The sequence below is a fragment of the Stegodyphus dumicola genome, chromosome 6 (assembly GCF_044657685.1).
Source record: "Stegodyphus dumicola isolate Sdum_Otavi_A_Nest chromosome 6, ASM4465768v1".
Classification (NCBI taxonomy): domain Eukaryota; kingdom Metazoa; phylum Arthropoda; class Arachnida; order Araneae; family Eresidae; genus Stegodyphus; species Stegodyphus dumicola.
The window spans coordinates 12,453,303-12,472,192 of NC_140773.1; the positions used below are offsets into that span (position 1 = coordinate 12,453,303).

Sequence of the window (18,890 nt, forward strand, 5' to 3'; positions counted from 1 at the left end):
GAAACTCACAAGAAATATCTAAGTGGACAGAGAAAGCCACAGTTTGGCCATGTTTGTTCTAATGGTTTGTGATAAGTTTTCCATCATTCTGCAATAAACAAATTTAATTCATCTAGGTACAAGTTCTTTTCATTAAGATACTTCAAAACAGCAAAAATCAAAATCAACATAAGTATCAACATTAAAAAAAAATTATTAATGAATTGAACTTAACAATATAAAATTGACTTTTGCTGTTTGTCAGAGCTAAATGTGCCTTATTCTCTACACTTATTCCACAATTTTAATAGAACTGAAAATCAATGATATTTACTGATTTGGGACAATGCTGATTATAATTCACTTATAATTTCAACTACACAAAAGAAAATGAAGTAATTAATACAAATATTGAGGTATCTCATAAAATGTAAGTCAGGAAAGCATTAAATAATTTCACAGGAAATAAAACAAACACAATTTCAGAAGAAAATAATGTATATTTTTTATGAAACATTACAATAAAACAAAATTTATTATGATCTATTTATAGCATGTGAAAATGATGCCACTAGATAGAAATCTACACAAAGTAGTGTTCACTCAGTTTTCTTTCTTTAGATATATTTAAAACTCTGACAATTTTCAGGCTTTAAATATTCCAATTTCTAAAACTCTGAAATAAGAAACAAAAAAGTTCTTAATTATAATAAAAGTATTACAGGACAACAATGCAAAAATTCTTTAATTTTTCATTCCGATTAACAATCCCATCTTGTTGCTAAATGTTTACTTAGTGCAGACGTATATTTGTTTATAAATTTCCATTTCCTAGGTCCCATTGAAATGTTTGCAGAATTTCATACATGAAATATTTGTCATACAGTCAATGAATGCAAAGGGAACATTCCATAGTGCCATAAGCAATATCATTTATTACTAGCTGCCATTTGGTAAGAACACCATTAACACCATTTTATCTTTGTATAATTGACACTAATTCTAAAATACAACGGAGCTTAAATCTGAGCAAATGCTTAGACATGACTTTTTATAACTTGATAAAGTTGAACTATATGAATAATGAAAGATGTAAAAAATTTGCATGGTGTTTTTCAGAAAAATTCTCCTTCTCAAACCAAAGTATCCAGGTGATGGTGAGTTCAAGAGGGGGTAATATTCTTTGTAAAATGAAGATTGGTTGTATTGACTGGCCACCACTTGAACTGATTAAAACATCATGCCTGTCAAGCAGATGTTAGAAGACAATATAATAAGAATATAATTTATGATCAAATTCAAGGCATTACAGATATTAAATTGCCAACTATTAGAAATATTCTTCATGAAAAACCTGGCATCAGAATGTTTTTCAATTCCTCATTGCCTAATAGTTAAATAAAGTGGTATTCAAACTTCATGGAAATGCGACCCCATAAAAATGCAAATGAATTCAAAAACAATTTTACGACTCCAATCGGAGCATCGAGCCTTAGTTATATACCATCAGTTCAGATGTTTTAGGAATTTTAGAATTTTCATGACTCTGCATGGAATTTATGACCCACAGTTTGAATACCAGTGGTTTAACACAAACACTATTAAGTACAAGATGTATTCAATAAGTTTTAACTTTAATATATTTGTACAACATAAATGTCTAAAATTACTTTTTAAGTTTTCTATGTAGTTAATCTTGACTGAAATGCATTTAGCACAATGAATTATTAAGCATCAGATTCCAGCAAGGGGGAAAAAAAACTGTCATAGCCTTCAAACCATTCCTAAATGGCATCCTTAAAAACATTGTTCTGTAATGTGAACTGCATAAGTGTTGTTCGATTTTTGAAATCAAATGAAGTCACTTGGACCTAGGTCTAAACACTGGATGGAAGATGAAATTTGTGTTGCTGAATAACAGCCTCGGAATTTAAGCTTTGTGTGCTTCAGCACTGTTGCGCAAAAGCAACAACACTGTTCTGCTGAATTTGTCAACAGCATTTTACCTTCATGGCTTGTCAAAGTTGAGTCACTATGTAAAAATAATAAACACATATTAGTGTACCACTGTATGGCATATAAGCAACAACTGCATTCAGTGACATATTAGTCTGGGATACTGTGACAAAATACTCTTTAAGCATGTACAGACAAAAATTTCTCAAATAGCCATATATGAGAAATATCTAAAAGTACATCTATCTCCTATAAAAAGGACAAAAAACATAAAGCAATTTTTTCCCTCTAAAATACAATATGTGTTTGCTGCACAATGGTTGTTCTTACATTCTCTAGAAAGGTTGATTAAAATAAAAATATGAAAAGACATACGAGGGTAAGTTGAAAAATAAGTTTCCCCTGTCGACTGTGGTCAGAGTTGTGTATGAAAATCAAAAAATAGAATGAGACATTAAAGATATGACATACCATTATTTTTCCACATAGGTACCAAGTACATTGAGACATTTGTCATATCACTTGATAAGCTTCAAAAAGCCTTCCAGGAAAAAAATCAGGGCTTTGCATATGGAAGAAGCATTGAACGGCTTGTTTCACTTCAGTATTGCTTCCAAAGCACCTTCCCCCGAGATTTTTCTTCAAAGCCGGAAACAGATGGAAGTCGCTTGGTGCGAGATCAGGACTGTATGGCGGGTGGTGTAGGCGCTCCCAACCAAGAGTTGCAATATGGTTTTGCGTTGCCGTCGCCAAATGTGGTCTGGCATTGTCATCCAACAGCAGAACGCCAGATGTGAGAAGGCCAGGCTGCTTTTTCCGAATCGCCTCTTTAAATTTCGACAGGGTGTCACAGTAGCGTGTAGCATTGATGGTTCCAACCTCCAAAAAGTCCAGCAACAAAAGTCCTTGGGCGTCCCAGAAAACTGTGAGGAGCACTTTACCTGCAGAGGGAGTTGTCTTGAACTTCTTTCGGACAGGTGATGACGGATGTTTCCACTCCATAGATGCGGTCTTTGATTCTGGTGTGAAATGAGGGACCCACGTTTCATACCCCGTCACAATCCGAAACAGAAAGTCATTGCCATCTTCATGGTAACGCACGAGATGCTCCAGGCTAGACCCCCATGCGTTTTTGCTTGTGTGTCAAGGTCAATTGTTGGGGCACCCATCGTGCTGACACTTTTTTGTATCGAAGAATGTCGTGGATGATGTTTTGAGCTCATGTGAGATTCCAAGTTCTTCCGCTACTTCATCGATAGTGATATGCCGGTTTGCTCTAATGATGTCATCCACCTTCCTGACATTTGCATCTGTAGTGGCCGTGCGCGTCCGTCCAGCTCTCGGTATGTCCTCCACTTGCTGACATCCATCACTGAATGTACGACACCATCTCTGCACCATTTGCTTCGACATCACACCTGGCCCATAGACTTCCACGAGGCGGTTATGAATTTCTGTTCCTGATACTCTACGTGCCCATTCATAGCAGATAACCGCTCTCACTTCCTCCTTTGACCATGAATTCAAAACGCACCTTCTCTCCATACCTACCGGGGCTCAAATGAGAGGCTGGTCTCTGCTTTGCGCAGGCACTGCAACAGCACCATCTGCTTGATTTGCAGCGACCTCTACCCAATGGTGTATCGGTGACTCGCGCGTTTTCCTACTGTGTCGCCTTTCAACGCTTCTTAATAATAATAAAATAAAGGTATGTCATATCTTTAATGTCTCATTCTATTTTTTGACTTTCATACACAACTCTGACCACAGTCGACAGGGGAAACTTATTTTTCAACTTACCCTCGTATATTACAAAAGGTTGCCAAACTATGAAGTAAGGCTAATATCTAACATCAAAGAACATATTTCAAATAGCATTTTTTACAAAAGGTAATTAGATTATGAATAATAAAAGATATAAAATAAGACACAAGATGCTCCCTATTCTCTTTTGTTAATAACATTCTTGGAAAAAGGCAGTAATATGCATTTTCGCATTCTGAATAACGCACATGAAATAATTTGATCCTTGAAAGGTCTTCAAATCTGAGCATAAAGTATTACTCATACAGTTTTTTTTTATCAAATCATTCACCTAATATCTATTAATTAGATAATTTTAATAACAAAGAGTAAAAAGGAGAATAATGAAAATGTAATGGCATGGTAAAAAATAATTAAACATCTTTTAATAGATAATTTGTTATTCATATAAAAGCTATTATATCAAAGGATGAAATCCAAAATCTTGCTACTTACAATTTCTTGGTATCCTAAGCATTTCATTATCTCCTATAGTTATGGAATGAGTTAGTTTTCTGTACATATAATCCACACGTAAGCATTTCTCTTCACCCAAGCAAGGGTCATAAAATCCAGGCAGATTACTCTAAGAGATAAATATATACATATTTATATTTATATGAATAAACAATTTTCAGTACTTTTATGTATTATATGAATAGGCATTAGTAATTCATTGAAATGCATCTGTAATCATACGAATACTTAATATTTAATCAATTTATTTACATACAATAATGCCTCAAATCTGCCAGTGATACATTCCAAGCCTTAATAATGAATGACACACATTGTCATTCATCATGGCCAATAGTATTCCCATGAAATTGAGGTAAAAATGTATCATATGAAACTGGCCACTGCATATATAAACTATCACATATACCAGGGATGGCCAAAGTACGGCTCTCGTAGGCGATTTGTGTGGCTTATGCATATAAAATATATGTATGAAATATGGTAAACTAAAACTATTCAGAGTCCCAAAGGAAGAAATTAATTAGTTTAGACTCTTTTTTACAAAGTTATCAGCGATTTCTTTCTATTTAAAACCTTCTCCACTGCTTCTATAATGATGTAAATATGAACTTGTGGCTTTTAGAAAATCTAGATGAGGCTCTCGAACATTCCTAAATCCAAACGTGCGGCTCTTAATGACATGAAGTTTGGCCAACCCTGACATATACAGTGGAACCTCGAGATACGAGTACCTCTATATACGAGAAATTCAAGAAACAAGGAAAGCATAAGCGAAAATTTTGTCTTTAACCCTTTCAGGACAGGCGTCCCATATACGCATTCCTTAAGAACGTCTCTTACAGCCGGGCATCCCATCCACACATCACTAGAGATTGTATTCAGAGGACAGGTGATGCGCATATGCATTTTAAGCTGGAACATTTTTCTGAAGGCCACTAGATGGCATTCTATGTCCATTACTTTTGAAATGAACACAGTTTTAGGTTCCTGACCTTGAGTTTGATATATTCTGTCTGACTTTGGTATTTTATTTATCAACTGTTGCGAGGGTGGGGAGGGAGGGAAAGTATAAACAGAGGTGGGCTCTTTATTCGCCATGTGCTAATATAAATATGTCTGTTTTATATCCAATTCCTTTTTTTATTCTATTTTTTCCTCTACTATATATGGTCTTTTAGGGTTACTAGATAGCCCGATCAGTTTTGCATTGCCTTCAGATATATTTCCGTTTTTTCTCTTTTTATTTCGGAAAGTCTCACCTCCAGTCTATTATGGCGGGAAGCCACTATTTATCAGAGGAAGAATACCCTCGTATGGTTAATGGATCATTTACTAACACAGATGAGAGTGATGATTCATTTTCTAAAGAGTTAGAAAGTGATACTTCTCCATGCTTCGAGATTTAACTCACTCAGTCTTCATTTTAAATTTTGTTACTTCTTACTGTAAATAGTCTTTATTGTGTTGTTTTATTTTTAAACTTTATTGATGGATTTTATCAATTAAAACTTTGGAATAATTTGAATAGCGCTTCCGAAAATTATTTTACAAGATAAGGAAATTTTTAAGTATATTATCATGTAAAATAAAGAAAAAAAAAAAAAAAACGTTATTAAGTGTTAATTTTAACATATATAAGAGCTCAAGTAATAATCTAAAATGATACCAAAAAATTACGATGCTAGAAGTGAAATTTTTTTTTTTTTTTCTGATTTTTTTTTTTAAATATAAAATTAGGCTTAGCGATGCAAAACCTCCGTCCTGTATGGTAAATGCCTTTGATTCCCTTCCGTCCTGCATGAGCATCTTAAACAAAGGTGCGCCGTCGCGAAAAGGTTAAATATGAGCATTTACTCGAGTAACGAGCAACGAGCCAGGTTGTTGGTATGCGTGGTGCCATTTCTGATCCGGCTCGACTCGGGAATTCCCTTGTCAGATCATTCGGTCTTTTTTTATCTATGTGCTTGTGCGTCAATTGTTTATAACATTTAACGGGAAAATAATCATTTCGTGAGGCCTCACTCTACAAATTCATTTTCGAAGTCAGTCAAGAACTTCTGTGTAGAACTGTCCATTGATAGTCATGTTATAGGAGGAAGAAATTTATCATGAACGAGTCCATCGCAATCAAAGAAAGCGATTAACATGACCTTGATTTTAGACTTTTCAAATCAAAATTTTTTCTGTCTTGGTGAACTTGGAGACCGCCATTCGAAGCTTTGACGCTTGGTTTCAGGGTCATATTAATAACACCAAGACTCGTCTCCCGTGACTATCCTATCCAGCAACACAGGATCAGCATCAGCGCTTTCAATAAATTCGCCACATGCGTCCAGTCTCAATTACTTTTCTTCGTCCCTTAAATGGTGAGGAACGAATCTGGAACAAATCTTGTGTTTGCCTAGGTCTTGCGTAAAAAATTTGCCAAACAGTCTCTTCGTCCATGTTCAATTCATTGCCAAGTACTCGAATAGTCAATCGACGATCACATTTCACCATATTGTGAACTTTTTCAATTGCTTTCGGCGTGCTTACAGACTGCGGCCGACCTTTGTGTGAATCATGTTCGACGCTTTCGCGCCCATCCCAAAAGCGTTTAAACCATTCAAAAGTTCTTAAATGGGATAATGCTTCTTTGTCGTAAAATTGTTTTAACATTTCGTAGGTTTCTGCAGCTGTCTTGTCCAATTTGAAGCAAAATTTAATGTTAATTCTTTGCTCCATTTTCCCTTCGACAATAGGAATTTAAGAGCTACATTTTAATGCGCCTTTCCACGAGAACCACTTACTTCAGAACGGCGCCGACTGCACTGCACATGCGCAAGAAAACGCTCTTCAATATGCAATCATTAGAGCCATCTTCTAACTTTTTGTTCTTCTACAGTTACGTCAGTCCTGGAAATTAATAGCCGGACTTTGTATATATTGTTTTATAAGAAACTAATAATAAAGTTAAATAAATAATTAAAGAATTCTCTTACAGCATTGCTGCAAGGAATGAAATTTGAATTTACCAAATATTCTCTATTATATAAAGCTAATTTAAATTTTGAACTATGAAAATTTAATTGTATACAAATGCATAAAATTTTTTTAAAACTTTTTACCACTAAAGAAATTAAAGTAAACCAAACTATTAGAACATGAAATATGTAGTTACTATTTAAAATGAGAAATATCAATCTAGGTAATTAGCACTAAAACTTAATTTGGTTTAGTTTAATTTCTTTAGTTTGTAGCCTTGGCTACTAATGTTTAAAATTAATTTAGGAACAGCATGAATTATAAACAAATAGCTAAGTTTATTGCATTTTATTTTCCAGCTATTGAAATGCGACGCTACTAGCAACGTTTTGAAACCAAAACCTTAGCAATCATTAATCAGAACTAGAACTAGTTGTCATTCAGCATAAAGAAATTTAAATATGAATATGAACTACTTATTGCCATTCAGCATAAAAGAAATATAAATATGAATATTAACAAAATATGAAAGTTAATTTTATAAAATAATTAAACACAAGAACAAATATATGAAATAAAAAATAATTATTTCTCATGCAATAACTGGGCCACTACAAGTTTACCAGTAAGAAGTTTTAAAAAAATTTTATGCATTTGTATACAATTACATATTTTTAGTTTAAAATTTAAATTAGCTTTATATAATAGCGAATATTTGTTAAATTCATATATATATATATATGGGATTCTAACTCCGTAGCCTAATATTTTTCTCGTGAGGTACTTTGATTTTAACTGTTTACTGCACAAGTGAAATTGATGGAACTCTCGCTACTTTCACGAAAGTGAGATGAACGATGTTATATATGTGTTAATAGATGAATGATGTCATATATGTATTAATGTTTCGTTAAATGTGCTTTGTTTCAAAATGAATTGTGATTGCCCAAGACAAGAACCCACATATACATGCACCAACTGAAGTAAATTTAAAGATATGTTAGTACAATACCTGCTGCTTATTAAAATTACTGCAAAATTTTTAGAATTTAGTGAAGCATCAGGCAACAGAATTTAGGATTCACAGAGATTGTACTAGATGGCAAAATGTCTATACATGGCACTTTTTAAACATAAGCATCTTTTAGGCAAACTTAAAATCTTGGATTTATCATTAAGAATATCTGCTAGGCATTTAACAATGGAATGGGTATTTATTTCTGTTATACCAGAGAAATTCATTACATCATGCTAAGCATCATATATGATGCAGCATGCTCAACTGTTATTAAGCTGTTTCCAATGTTCATCCTATTTCTTTAATATTAGGTCAGTTTACTACAGGTATTGTGACTGCTGTTAGGTAGCTCTGAAGCGCATAACTAGACTTTGTACATTTGTGGCAACCCTGTAGTTGCGCTCTGTTCTAGAGAATTGTAGCAAGAACCGACTGAGTCGGTAACAATGATCTGAACTCTCGTTTGAGAGTAAATTAAAAAATTTAAAATTTTGTAAATAAATTTTGTATATAGTTTTAGTTCATGTGTGATTTTCACATACTGAAGTGACTTTATTGAAACGTATCTTGTGAGGTAAAATTATGACTAACCTGCATTTGAAATGGATTAGTATGGGTCCTACGCGACAGGACTGAAAAACTTTAGCAGGTAAGCGCATGCTTATTTATAGGTTAGGTTATTTAATTACAGCAAAGCCTCAAGGGCTATCTACCTAAGGGAAGGGATGCCTTCGTGGAGGACTTTCTAAGGAGAACTGGCTCGTATACATGTTACACATGGGGAAAACCATGAAAACACCCATGCAGCCAGCTCGTTCGCGGGATTCGAACCTCGGACCGAACTACCAGTGTTCAGCATCTTTACCGCTCGGCCACTATTGGGCCATGTTTATTTATAACTTGATATATTTTGATATAGTTTAAGGTAGTGGGAAATCTTGATAAATTGAAGCGGAAACGCGCAGTTTTGCGTACCGCTACTACAAAACTGTTCACAAAAAAGCCATTTTAATGAAAACGTCGGAATTGAATCATGCACAAAAAATTGATCAGTTACGTTTTCTCAAAGACCAGTTAATTGAAATGTATGATGGTCTTAAACAACTTAATTCTGAAATTGAAAATGGTTTAACTCTTAAATATATTGAATTCGAAATTGAAGTTGTTGAGGATTACAATGAAAAAATTATTGAATAGAAAATAGAATTACTCGGTATTTAGATAAAAATTTTAACTCTACCCTCAAATTAATTCTCATGATTTTAGTGTTTTAAGTACTGAAAATAATGTTCCTAGTAATAATACTTTACCTAATTTTAAAGCTTCCAAAACTTACGATTGAAAAATATTATGGTGATTTTTGCTTATGACTTGAGTTTTGAATCCAGTTTTCAAATGCTATAGATACACTGACTACCAATAAGTATTTGGACACCTATGCAAATGACGATATCTGCGGTCCTAAGGTATGTCACAGACTCCGCCAGTATATATCGTGTAGGAAACAGCATCGGCTTTAGTCGCATGCAAGATGCCTCGAAGTTCGGAGCTCTCTGATTTCGAGAAAGGTGTAATTATCGGGTATCACAAATATGGCCGATCCATAAGGGACATATCTAGCGATCTGAAGTACCCAAAATCGACAGTGGCCTATGTGATTAACAAGTGGAAAGTGAGCGGTGATTGTCGGAATGTGCCCTGAGTCGGCAGGCCAATGAAACTGGGAGATAGAGACCAACGAGTGCAATCCAGAGAAATTCGTAAATTTTAAGTACTGAAAATAATGTTCCTAGTAATAATACTTGACCTAATTTTAAAGCTTCCAAAACTTACGATTGAAAAATATTATGGTGATTTTTGCTTATGACTTGAGTTTTGAATCCAGTTTTCAAATGCTATAGATACACTGACTACCAATAAGTATTTGGACACCTATGCAAATGACGATATCTGCGGTCCTAAGGTATGTCACAGACTCCGCCAGTATATATCGTGTAGGAAACAGCATCGGCTTTAGTCGCATGCAAGATGCCTCGAAGTTCGGAGCTCTCTGATTTCGAGAAAGGTGTAATTATCGGGTATCACAAATATGGCCGATCCATAAGGGACATATCTAGCGATCTGAAGTACCCAAAATCGACAGTGGCCTATGTGATTAACAAGTGGAAAGTGAGCGGTGATTGTCGGAATGTGCCCTGAGTCGGCAGGCCAATGAAACTGGGAGATAGAGACCAACGAGTGCAATCCAGAGAAATTCGGAAGAACCACACCCAACCAATGGCCCTCATCTGCGAGGAGTTTCAACAGGCATCCAGGAGTATTGTTTCAATGAATACCATCCGTAAGGAAGCACATATGCTTTGTTTTCATGGTCGTGCTGCTGCCCATAAGCCTTTGATCACAAAGTGCAACCGCGCTGCTTGGTTAATGTGGTGCAAAGCACATCGAAATTGGATCGTATATCAGTGGAAACGGGTTCTTTGGAGGGACGAATCAAGGTTCACCCTTTACCGTTCAGATGGCAGGGTTTGGGTCTGGCGTCTACCTGGAGAACGTCTCCTGCCAGAATGCATTGTGCCAACAGTCAAGTTCGGCGGAGGTGGAATTATGGTCTGGGGGTGTTTCTCCTGGTATCGGCTGGGACCCTTGGTCCCCATTCATGGTAAGCTCAACTCCGATGCCTACTGCACTATTTTGGATGACAATGTGCTTCCTACGTTGTGGCAGTTTTACGGGTTGGATGCCTGTTACTTTCGGAACGACAATGCCAGTTGTCATGCTTCGACGCTAACCATGGCTTGGTAAGGTGCCAATGGAGTTCATCGAATGGACTGGCCTGCCCAGAGTCTAGACCTGAACCCTATCGAGAAGCTTTGGGACGAGTTGCATCGCCGAATTCAGGGCTGCACTACCCGTGCAAAATCGGTGAAAGAACTTTTATGTCTTCTCCAAGCCGAGTGGAAGAAAATACCACTAGCTGTCATACAAAGACTTGTGGAAAGTATGCCCCGGAGGTTCCATGCTGTAATTACCTCTCGTGGAGGCTCTACCAACTATTGATTTTGAATAAAGTTAGTTTTTCTTTTCTATCACAGGTGTCTGAATACTTATTGGTAGTCAGTGTAGTAATGAGCATTTGACTCCATTTGATAAATTTTGCTATTTAAAATCATTGCTAGGTGGAAGTGCAGCTAATGCTGTATCTGGGTTTTCATTAACTAATGAAAATTATAGTTCTGCTATTGCCCTTTTGAAAGAACAGTTGGTAGAACCGATATCATGATTAACGCCCATATGAATAAGTTTTTAAATTTGAATCCGGTAAAAAATTCTGCTGACTTAAAAGCTTTGAGAGAGCTCTATGACAACTGTGAAATTCAGATTCATAATTTAAACTCTTTAGGGATTGCATCTGGAAGTTATGGTCATTTATTATTATGCAAAATTTTACTTGATTCCGTCAGATATTGCTTTGGAATTTAATCGAAAACGTGCCAAAAGTTCGGACTGGGACATTAATGAACTAATATCCTTTATTAAAGAAGAAGTAGAATCACGTGAAGTTACGATGCATTTGAATAGTTCCGTAAAGATATCTCATGATAAACCAGAAAAATATAGAAACCAAAATTTTAAACGTAATATTCCTACAGCATCTGCTTTTTCAACTAGTGTTAAGAATAACTGTTTTTTTTTGGGGGGGGGCAGCAGTTCAGAACATAATACTAATTTATGTAAATTGCTTTTGATTCCTGAGAAGCATAAAAAACTAAAGAACAAAGGGAAGTGTTTTGTATGTTTTAGAAAATTCCATATTGCTGCAAAGTGTAAATTTCTAAATGAGTAAAATATGTGGTGGTAAGTTTTAGAATATTTCGATATGCATGAAACCAAAAGAAAGGCCCCCTGAAGTTCCTAAAAATGAAAGTGATACCATAGTAACTTCCATTTCTCAATGTGAGAAAAACTCAGATTCATTTAATGAAGTTGTATTGCAAACATGTTCCGTAAAAATATCATCCGATTTAATGTCAAAAATTGCTTTATGTCTTTTTTACAGTGGTAGTCAACGGACATTTATTACAAAAGAATTAGTATCATATTTAAAACCCCCAGTTATAAGAAAGGAAAAATTGCTAGTATACTCTTTCGACGTGATTAAAGCTAAGCAAAAAATTTATGACGTCGTCAAAAACATGAAAATTCCCAAGCGAAATATAGGGATTGAGGCATTGGTTACAGATACAATTTCTACCGCTTTGATTTATCCACCTAGACTAAACACAGATGTCAAAAGCAAATTAAAGAAATACAAGCTGTCTAATTGGAATACGTCATGTGGCTCTCCTGTACATTTATTGATAGGCACCGATTATCCCTGCCAAATCAACAATCCAGGCACAGTAGAAAAAATAACAAAGTCGCTCTTCGTGTGTGAAAGCTTATTTGGATGGTCGCTTAGTGGTTCTGTAACTAATGATGAATAGCGAAAAAATAAAAATGCTTCCGTTTTCAAGTTAGCTGTTGAAAATGCAAAAGAGGTAGATTTAAAGAAATTATGGGACCTTGCAGAAATTGGAATTAGTGACGATGAATTTTTGAAAATAGAAAAAGAAATCATTAATAAATTTGAAAACGATTTAAAATTTGTTAATAACAGATACGAAGAGAAATTATTGTGGAAGGACAGTAAGGAAGGGTTAGAAACTAATTTCAAAATAGCGAATAATCGTTTTCCAAATTAAATCGTAAGCTCGCGAAAAATGACGATCTTCTCCAACAGTATAAAGATACTGTTACTGAATAAAAGGGAAATAAGGTACTTGAAGAATGTTCAGATAATGACGTTGAGAATGGTTATTTTATGCCACATAGACCCGTTATGAGGGATGACACATCCACCACTAAAGTGAGGATGGTCTTTGATGCTTCTTCAAAAGAAAATCAGTTTAAATCTTTAAATGATTGTTTATGGCCAGGGCCAAATATAAACCAAAACATTTTAGATATCAATTTTTGAAAACATGAAGTCGCATTTTGTGCAGATCTAGAGAAGGCTTTTCCCCAAATTGGCTTAACACCAGAAGACCAAAATTATCTGAAATTTTTGTGGTTTGATAATATGTCAGTTGATTCATTCAAAATTCTTAGATTTATGCATGTACCATTTGGTGTTACTTGTAGCCCCTTTATTTTAGCTGCTACTATCAAATATCATATACAGAAATATAAGAAGGAACATCATAAAGTTTACGAAATGTGATATACATGCCTGTATGTTGATGATTTAATTTCCGGTTCAAACTCAGATGAAGAGGCGTACTATTTATCTTCTACTGCCGCTAAAATTCTGTTCTAGAGAATTGTAGCAAGAACCGATTGAGTAGTGAACAATGATTTGAACTCTCATTTGAGAGTAATTTAGAATAGTTAAAATTTTGTATATAGTTTTAGTTCGTATGTGATTTCCACATATTGAAGTGACTTTATTGAAACATATCTTGTAAGGTAAAATTATGATTAACCTGCATTTGAAGTGGATTAATAAGAGGTATGACACCAATTGGGAAGAGTCTAACATATGCAGAAGAAGGATTCTCTTTTGTTTTAATTAATAATATTTATGTATTTTCATACAATAAATAATGTGTAAACAGCTTTACTCCCTTTATTACATCTATCTCATTCCTTTAAAAACAAAATCTACATTTAAAATAACATTTACATTTAAAATTTGATTGCAGAAATCATATAAGTAGTAACATTTAGCTTATAAAGAATTATGTAATTCTTCACATTCAAAATTTAAGCAACAGAAACTAAACTTTAATAAAAAGAAAAAGTAATTTTTGATACCTTAGATCTGTCTGGAAGAGTTAACCTAGAGTCTTTAACTAAACACTGTAACTGGACTGTAGCATCTAAAATATTCTTTTTTGATTCTATATGACTAAAAGAGAGGAAAAAGATCAATCAAATTAATATAACTTTGATTCATCAATAAAATGATTTAATAAATCAATAAAATGATCAATAAAATGATATCAATAAATCAATAAAATGATAAAATGATAGAAAATAAAAACCCAGAGAGATTTCTTAAAAGTCAAAATAAATTTTGACATAGCCAAATATAAAATTTTGAAAAAATGTAGAAATAAAAATTGCAAAAGCCTGAAAATACTTTAAGCAGCAGAGGAATAAATAACAAAAATATTATTTTAATTAAAATTGATATTACTGAGGTTTAATTTGTGGCTATTTACTATAAATCTATATAAAATTTTATTTGAACTAAAATTTAACACATCAGAATAAAAATGATAATATCAAAGAAGCAGTTTTTACTAAAGAAGTAAACAATAAAGCAATGAATTACTGAATTAAACTTAAACAAATTAGCTTTTAATGAGTGAAAAATTAAGCAGGAATAAATATTAGGTTGAAATATTATTGAAAAAATAAAATCACAGAATGGAAATTTATCAGCCTTTGCTGCCATCTGTAAGGAAAGCAGCCATAAAAGCTATTTTAATTTATGCATTGGTTGATGCTTTCTTAATTACTTATTATTTTTAAACTACTTCTTATGCTATTATCACTTTATCTTGCTGTAAAATCATGGGATAATTTCTTTATTTGCTCTCCATGAGGAAGAGACCACAGATTTAATTTTGCTCTTTTTTCAAATAAAAATTTTTGTACTAAGTACATATTAATGCAACCACCTTAGTACAGTGATATTCTTTAGAGAACAAAAATATGATGATTTATCATTGCAAACAATTATTTATTACACACATGCACATTCAATAAATATATTTACTTTCAATAAATATATAGAACTCAAGGTGCTGAAGAAATGGGGGGTGGGGGAGGTAGCCCCACAGATATCAAGCCATAGGTCTTTTAGCTTTTGAATTTCTTAGTATGATCTGACACTCATTTATTAGAAAACATTTTTATAAGGATTTTTCTGAAGTAAATAAAAATAATTTATTAATTATTATTCAATAATAAAATATGATGTAAAAAATTAGTAAAATGATTTTGAAAAAATGTTTATGAAAATATTTACCAATAAATAAATATCAGATCATACCAAGAAATTCAAAAGCTAAAAGATCTATAATCAGGTAGATAAGGCTTGATATCCTTGAAAAAATTGCAATGAAATACGGTGATTCAGTCATAGCAAAATTAGACATTAATGACAAGAAAATGAATTCTTCTTGCAAAAAATATATTACAAAAGATTTCTGATGATGATATTAAAAATGGAAAATATAATGATGGAAAATGAGATTGGTGAATGGATAAATGAATGGTGATAAATGAGATTTGAAAACAGATAAATGTTTTGATTATTACATATTTTTAGTACCAGAATTCTGCATAAAATATGCATTATTTAAAAATTTTTAGTGTCATTTGATAATTTTTATGTGTAAAAAATGTATAAACTATATATGTATAAACTAAAATTATTCTATCAACTTTCTAAAAAAACAAGAGCTCTTAGAAAAGCAAAATATGAAGAAATATTAAGAAAGCAAAGAATAGTAGCTTAACAGAACATGGAAGCTGAATACACAGCATAAACGGATACTTTACATATATACTATTAACAGGAACCTTTTAAATAGGGTAAAAAGTATAAATATTAAAGTAAGTAATTAAATTAAAAACATACTCTGGTTCAAGATTTGATATTTCTTCACTATTTCCATAAATAGCTTGTAAAATAATTAAACCATTTTTAGCTTCTTCTTGAGCTCTGATTCTTTTATAGGTTTCTTCCATAAGTGATACCTAAAAACACAAGTTTGAGTAAATATTTCCAGTTAAAATACTGATTTCAGTACACGACAGTCACGACAACATATGGGAATTTTACATGAAGATTTTGTTAAAAGCCTTAAATAAATATATAAATAATAAATAAACTTATTCTTACAAAAGACTAGTTAAAAAAAGGAATGAAAATATTTAGAATTTGAAAGATAATTTAGACATCCTTACATTTTAGATAAGAGCTGAAATAAACTATGAAAAATTAATACATAAATAATAGATAAAAAAACTTATTCTTAAAAGGTCTGATAAAAATAAAAATGAATGAAACTGCTTAGAATTTTAAAGATAATTTAGATGTCATTACATTTTAAGATATGAGATGAGATAAAATATGACAAAATACATAAAAAATTATTTAAGTGGTTTGTATTATAAAGTTTCTAAAAACAATACAGAGAATTTTATGAAAATAATTTCAATACAAGACAACTATATTTAAAACCAGGACACCAATTATATTTCAGCTCAACAAATCTAAATGCCACTAAAATTTCACTCCAAAACTCAACACAGAATTATGTGATTTCCAGAAATCTGAACTGCTTTTGGCAAAATCCAGCATTTTACTTTTATGAGCAAACTTAAAAGCAAAGAGCTGAAAATATTACAGACATAATGGTTATCTTGTTCAAAACCTACAAAGAAACTTCAAATGATTCCTTTACAATAAAATGCAATTTTTTAAGTGGTCCTTGAGGAGCAATGGTTCCAATTATTAAAATATTTACCATGCATTTATGAGTTAAGAAGTTCCATATCTTCAAGTGCAAAATTTGGAGAAATGGAAAATGATGTAAAAATATTATACTCTAATATGTAAAAGAGTTTTCACTGGTTAAATTTTTTTTTTTTTTTTTTTTTTTTTTTTAATAAGACAAATATTTATAGCTCTGATGCTACACACATACTTTAAGAAAGTAAAAACTACTACTGCCTTACACCCGTTTGGGCTAATAAAAATTGTTATAATGGCACAAATTCTATTTGATATACAGATTTCTGTTTTCCATCAAATTAAAAAAATTTAATTAAATTTATTTAGCACATAAACTAAATCAGCAACAATAAATAACCATAAGGCATTTTTTTTTTAATGCAGCACAGTGAACATATGATCTATAAACTAGCTTTCAGCTTTTTTAATTAAGCAAATAACTATCAAACTCTATCATTTTCAAAGGTGCAAAGACATGTTTCTCTTCTTACACTGCAAATATCAGAAGAATAAACATAGTTAGAAATGAAGAAATTTATTTCATTTTTGATGGTCATCAATGAGCTCAGCTTGCATTCCAGTTACACACTGAAGAGGAGGCAAACGAATACAGATCACATTATAAATTTACAACTGATAGACATTTTGCATATTTGGAAAAATTTGCTTAATCTCACAAATGTTGAAGGGTTAAATAAAAATTAATTTAATCTTTTACTAAAAATTTAAGTTCAAATTTAAATAGTAAAAAGGCTACTTCAATAAAAGATAATTATGATGCAACAAAATTAGCAAGGTCATATGTAAAAACTTACTGCTATTTCTGCTTCTCTCTTCCTCTCTTCCATTTTCTGTGCATTAGCTTCCTTTGACTTTTCTGCCTCTCTAAATGAAAAAAATATATGTGTAAATCAACATACAGAGAAAAAGCCAGTATTTTGCATCAATAAATTATTTTTAATACATTTCTCTATATCCAAACTTTATTGCAATCTATAATATGCCAATTCCTTAAATTAATGATGATTACATTTGAAATTTGTAATTCATGTGAATCTGACCACAGTATTAAGTCGAAAATTATGATCAACTCCTGTTTTGCTGGGGGGAACAGCAGATTAACTTTGAAATAAAAATCACCTAAAAAATTAATCTAAAAAAAGGAAAAAGAAAAATGAAAATGTAAAGGGGGAATTCTGCTACCCCCCAAAAAACTTTTAATAGACGTTTTTTTGAGTTCGGTTTAAGATTGTTTGTAACTTAATTTCTTCTTTTCTAATAGTGTTTGTTCATTTTCCAATGGCTTCTTTTTGTTTTGTATGCAGATTTAATTTATGTGATCAAACATACTTATTCTCCAAATTAAATTGCTTAAAAATCTAGGTAAATTATGAACACTCTTTTTTCTTAATATGGGTTATTTTTCTTTCCTAATTTTCTTTTAACTGCCCTTGGATTAACTACGATTTTGAATTAACAATTATGCCACCTCTGAGTGCTCTGAAAATAAGCTGTATGTTATTGAACTTAGTATTATAATGATGGATGAAACACTTTCTTTCAAAAAGCATTTTTTAATGCTGCACAGTAGACATATGATCTATAAACTGGCTTTCAGCATTTTTAAAGCAAAAAAGCAACAAACTCTATCAGTTTCAAAGGTGCAAAGACACGTTTCTCTTCTTCAGAAACAAAAAAACTTTTTCCTGTAAAAATGACTGATAACTAAAATGACTAAAGAAAACGAAATCAAATATAGTGCCATTTCTTGTGGAAAATAGCAAAGACATTAGACACACTTTTTTTTTTCATTTGTTTGTTAATTTATTGCATTCTACAGTTAGTAAATTGGTAATATTTTGATGAGCAATTGGACAGGAAAAGTACCAGTTCACTTAGCAGATGCATAATATAGTCTGGTGCCTGCTAGGTGTTTAAACTGACAACATAAAATTTGAAATTTACGGTTACTCACAATTTAACTAGATCACAAGATTTTACATGGATTACGTAATTAAACGTTAAGATGAAGATTATTAGGTGGACATAACTGTGGGAAATATTTACTCATGATTACATAAAAAATTCTAACTGCTTCTTTTCTACACACTAATCCTT

The 18,890-nt window shown here is 32.5% G+C and overlaps 1 protein-coding gene across 3 annotated transcripts in view; it reads right to left on the reverse strand.

The window, feature by feature from the left end:
- Window positions 1-459: 459 nt before the first annotated feature.
- Window positions 460-18,890, reverse strand: part of LOC118185925 (dnaJ homolog subfamily C member 11) — a 70,677-nt gene continuing 52,246 nt past the window's right edge. For 2 of the 3 annotated variants that reach the window (XM_035355896.2, XM_085818115.1), the window contains 5 exons: window positions 17,588-17,657; window positions 15,894-16,012; window positions 14,057-14,150; window positions 4,195-4,324; window positions 460-655 (listed from right to left, as the gene is read on the reverse strand). In XM_035355896.2, coding sequence (XP_035211787.1) covers window positions 654-655; window positions 4,195-4,324; window positions 14,057-14,150; window positions 15,894-16,012; window positions 17,588-17,657 — 415 coding nt within the window. In that variant the 3' untranslated portion in view covers window positions 460-653. Of the gene's footprint in view, window positions 656-4,186; window positions 4,325-14,056; window positions 14,151-15,893; window positions 16,013-17,587; window positions 17,658-18,890 lie in introns of those variants that run through there. The other variant, XM_035355895.2, reaches the window with a different exon arrangement.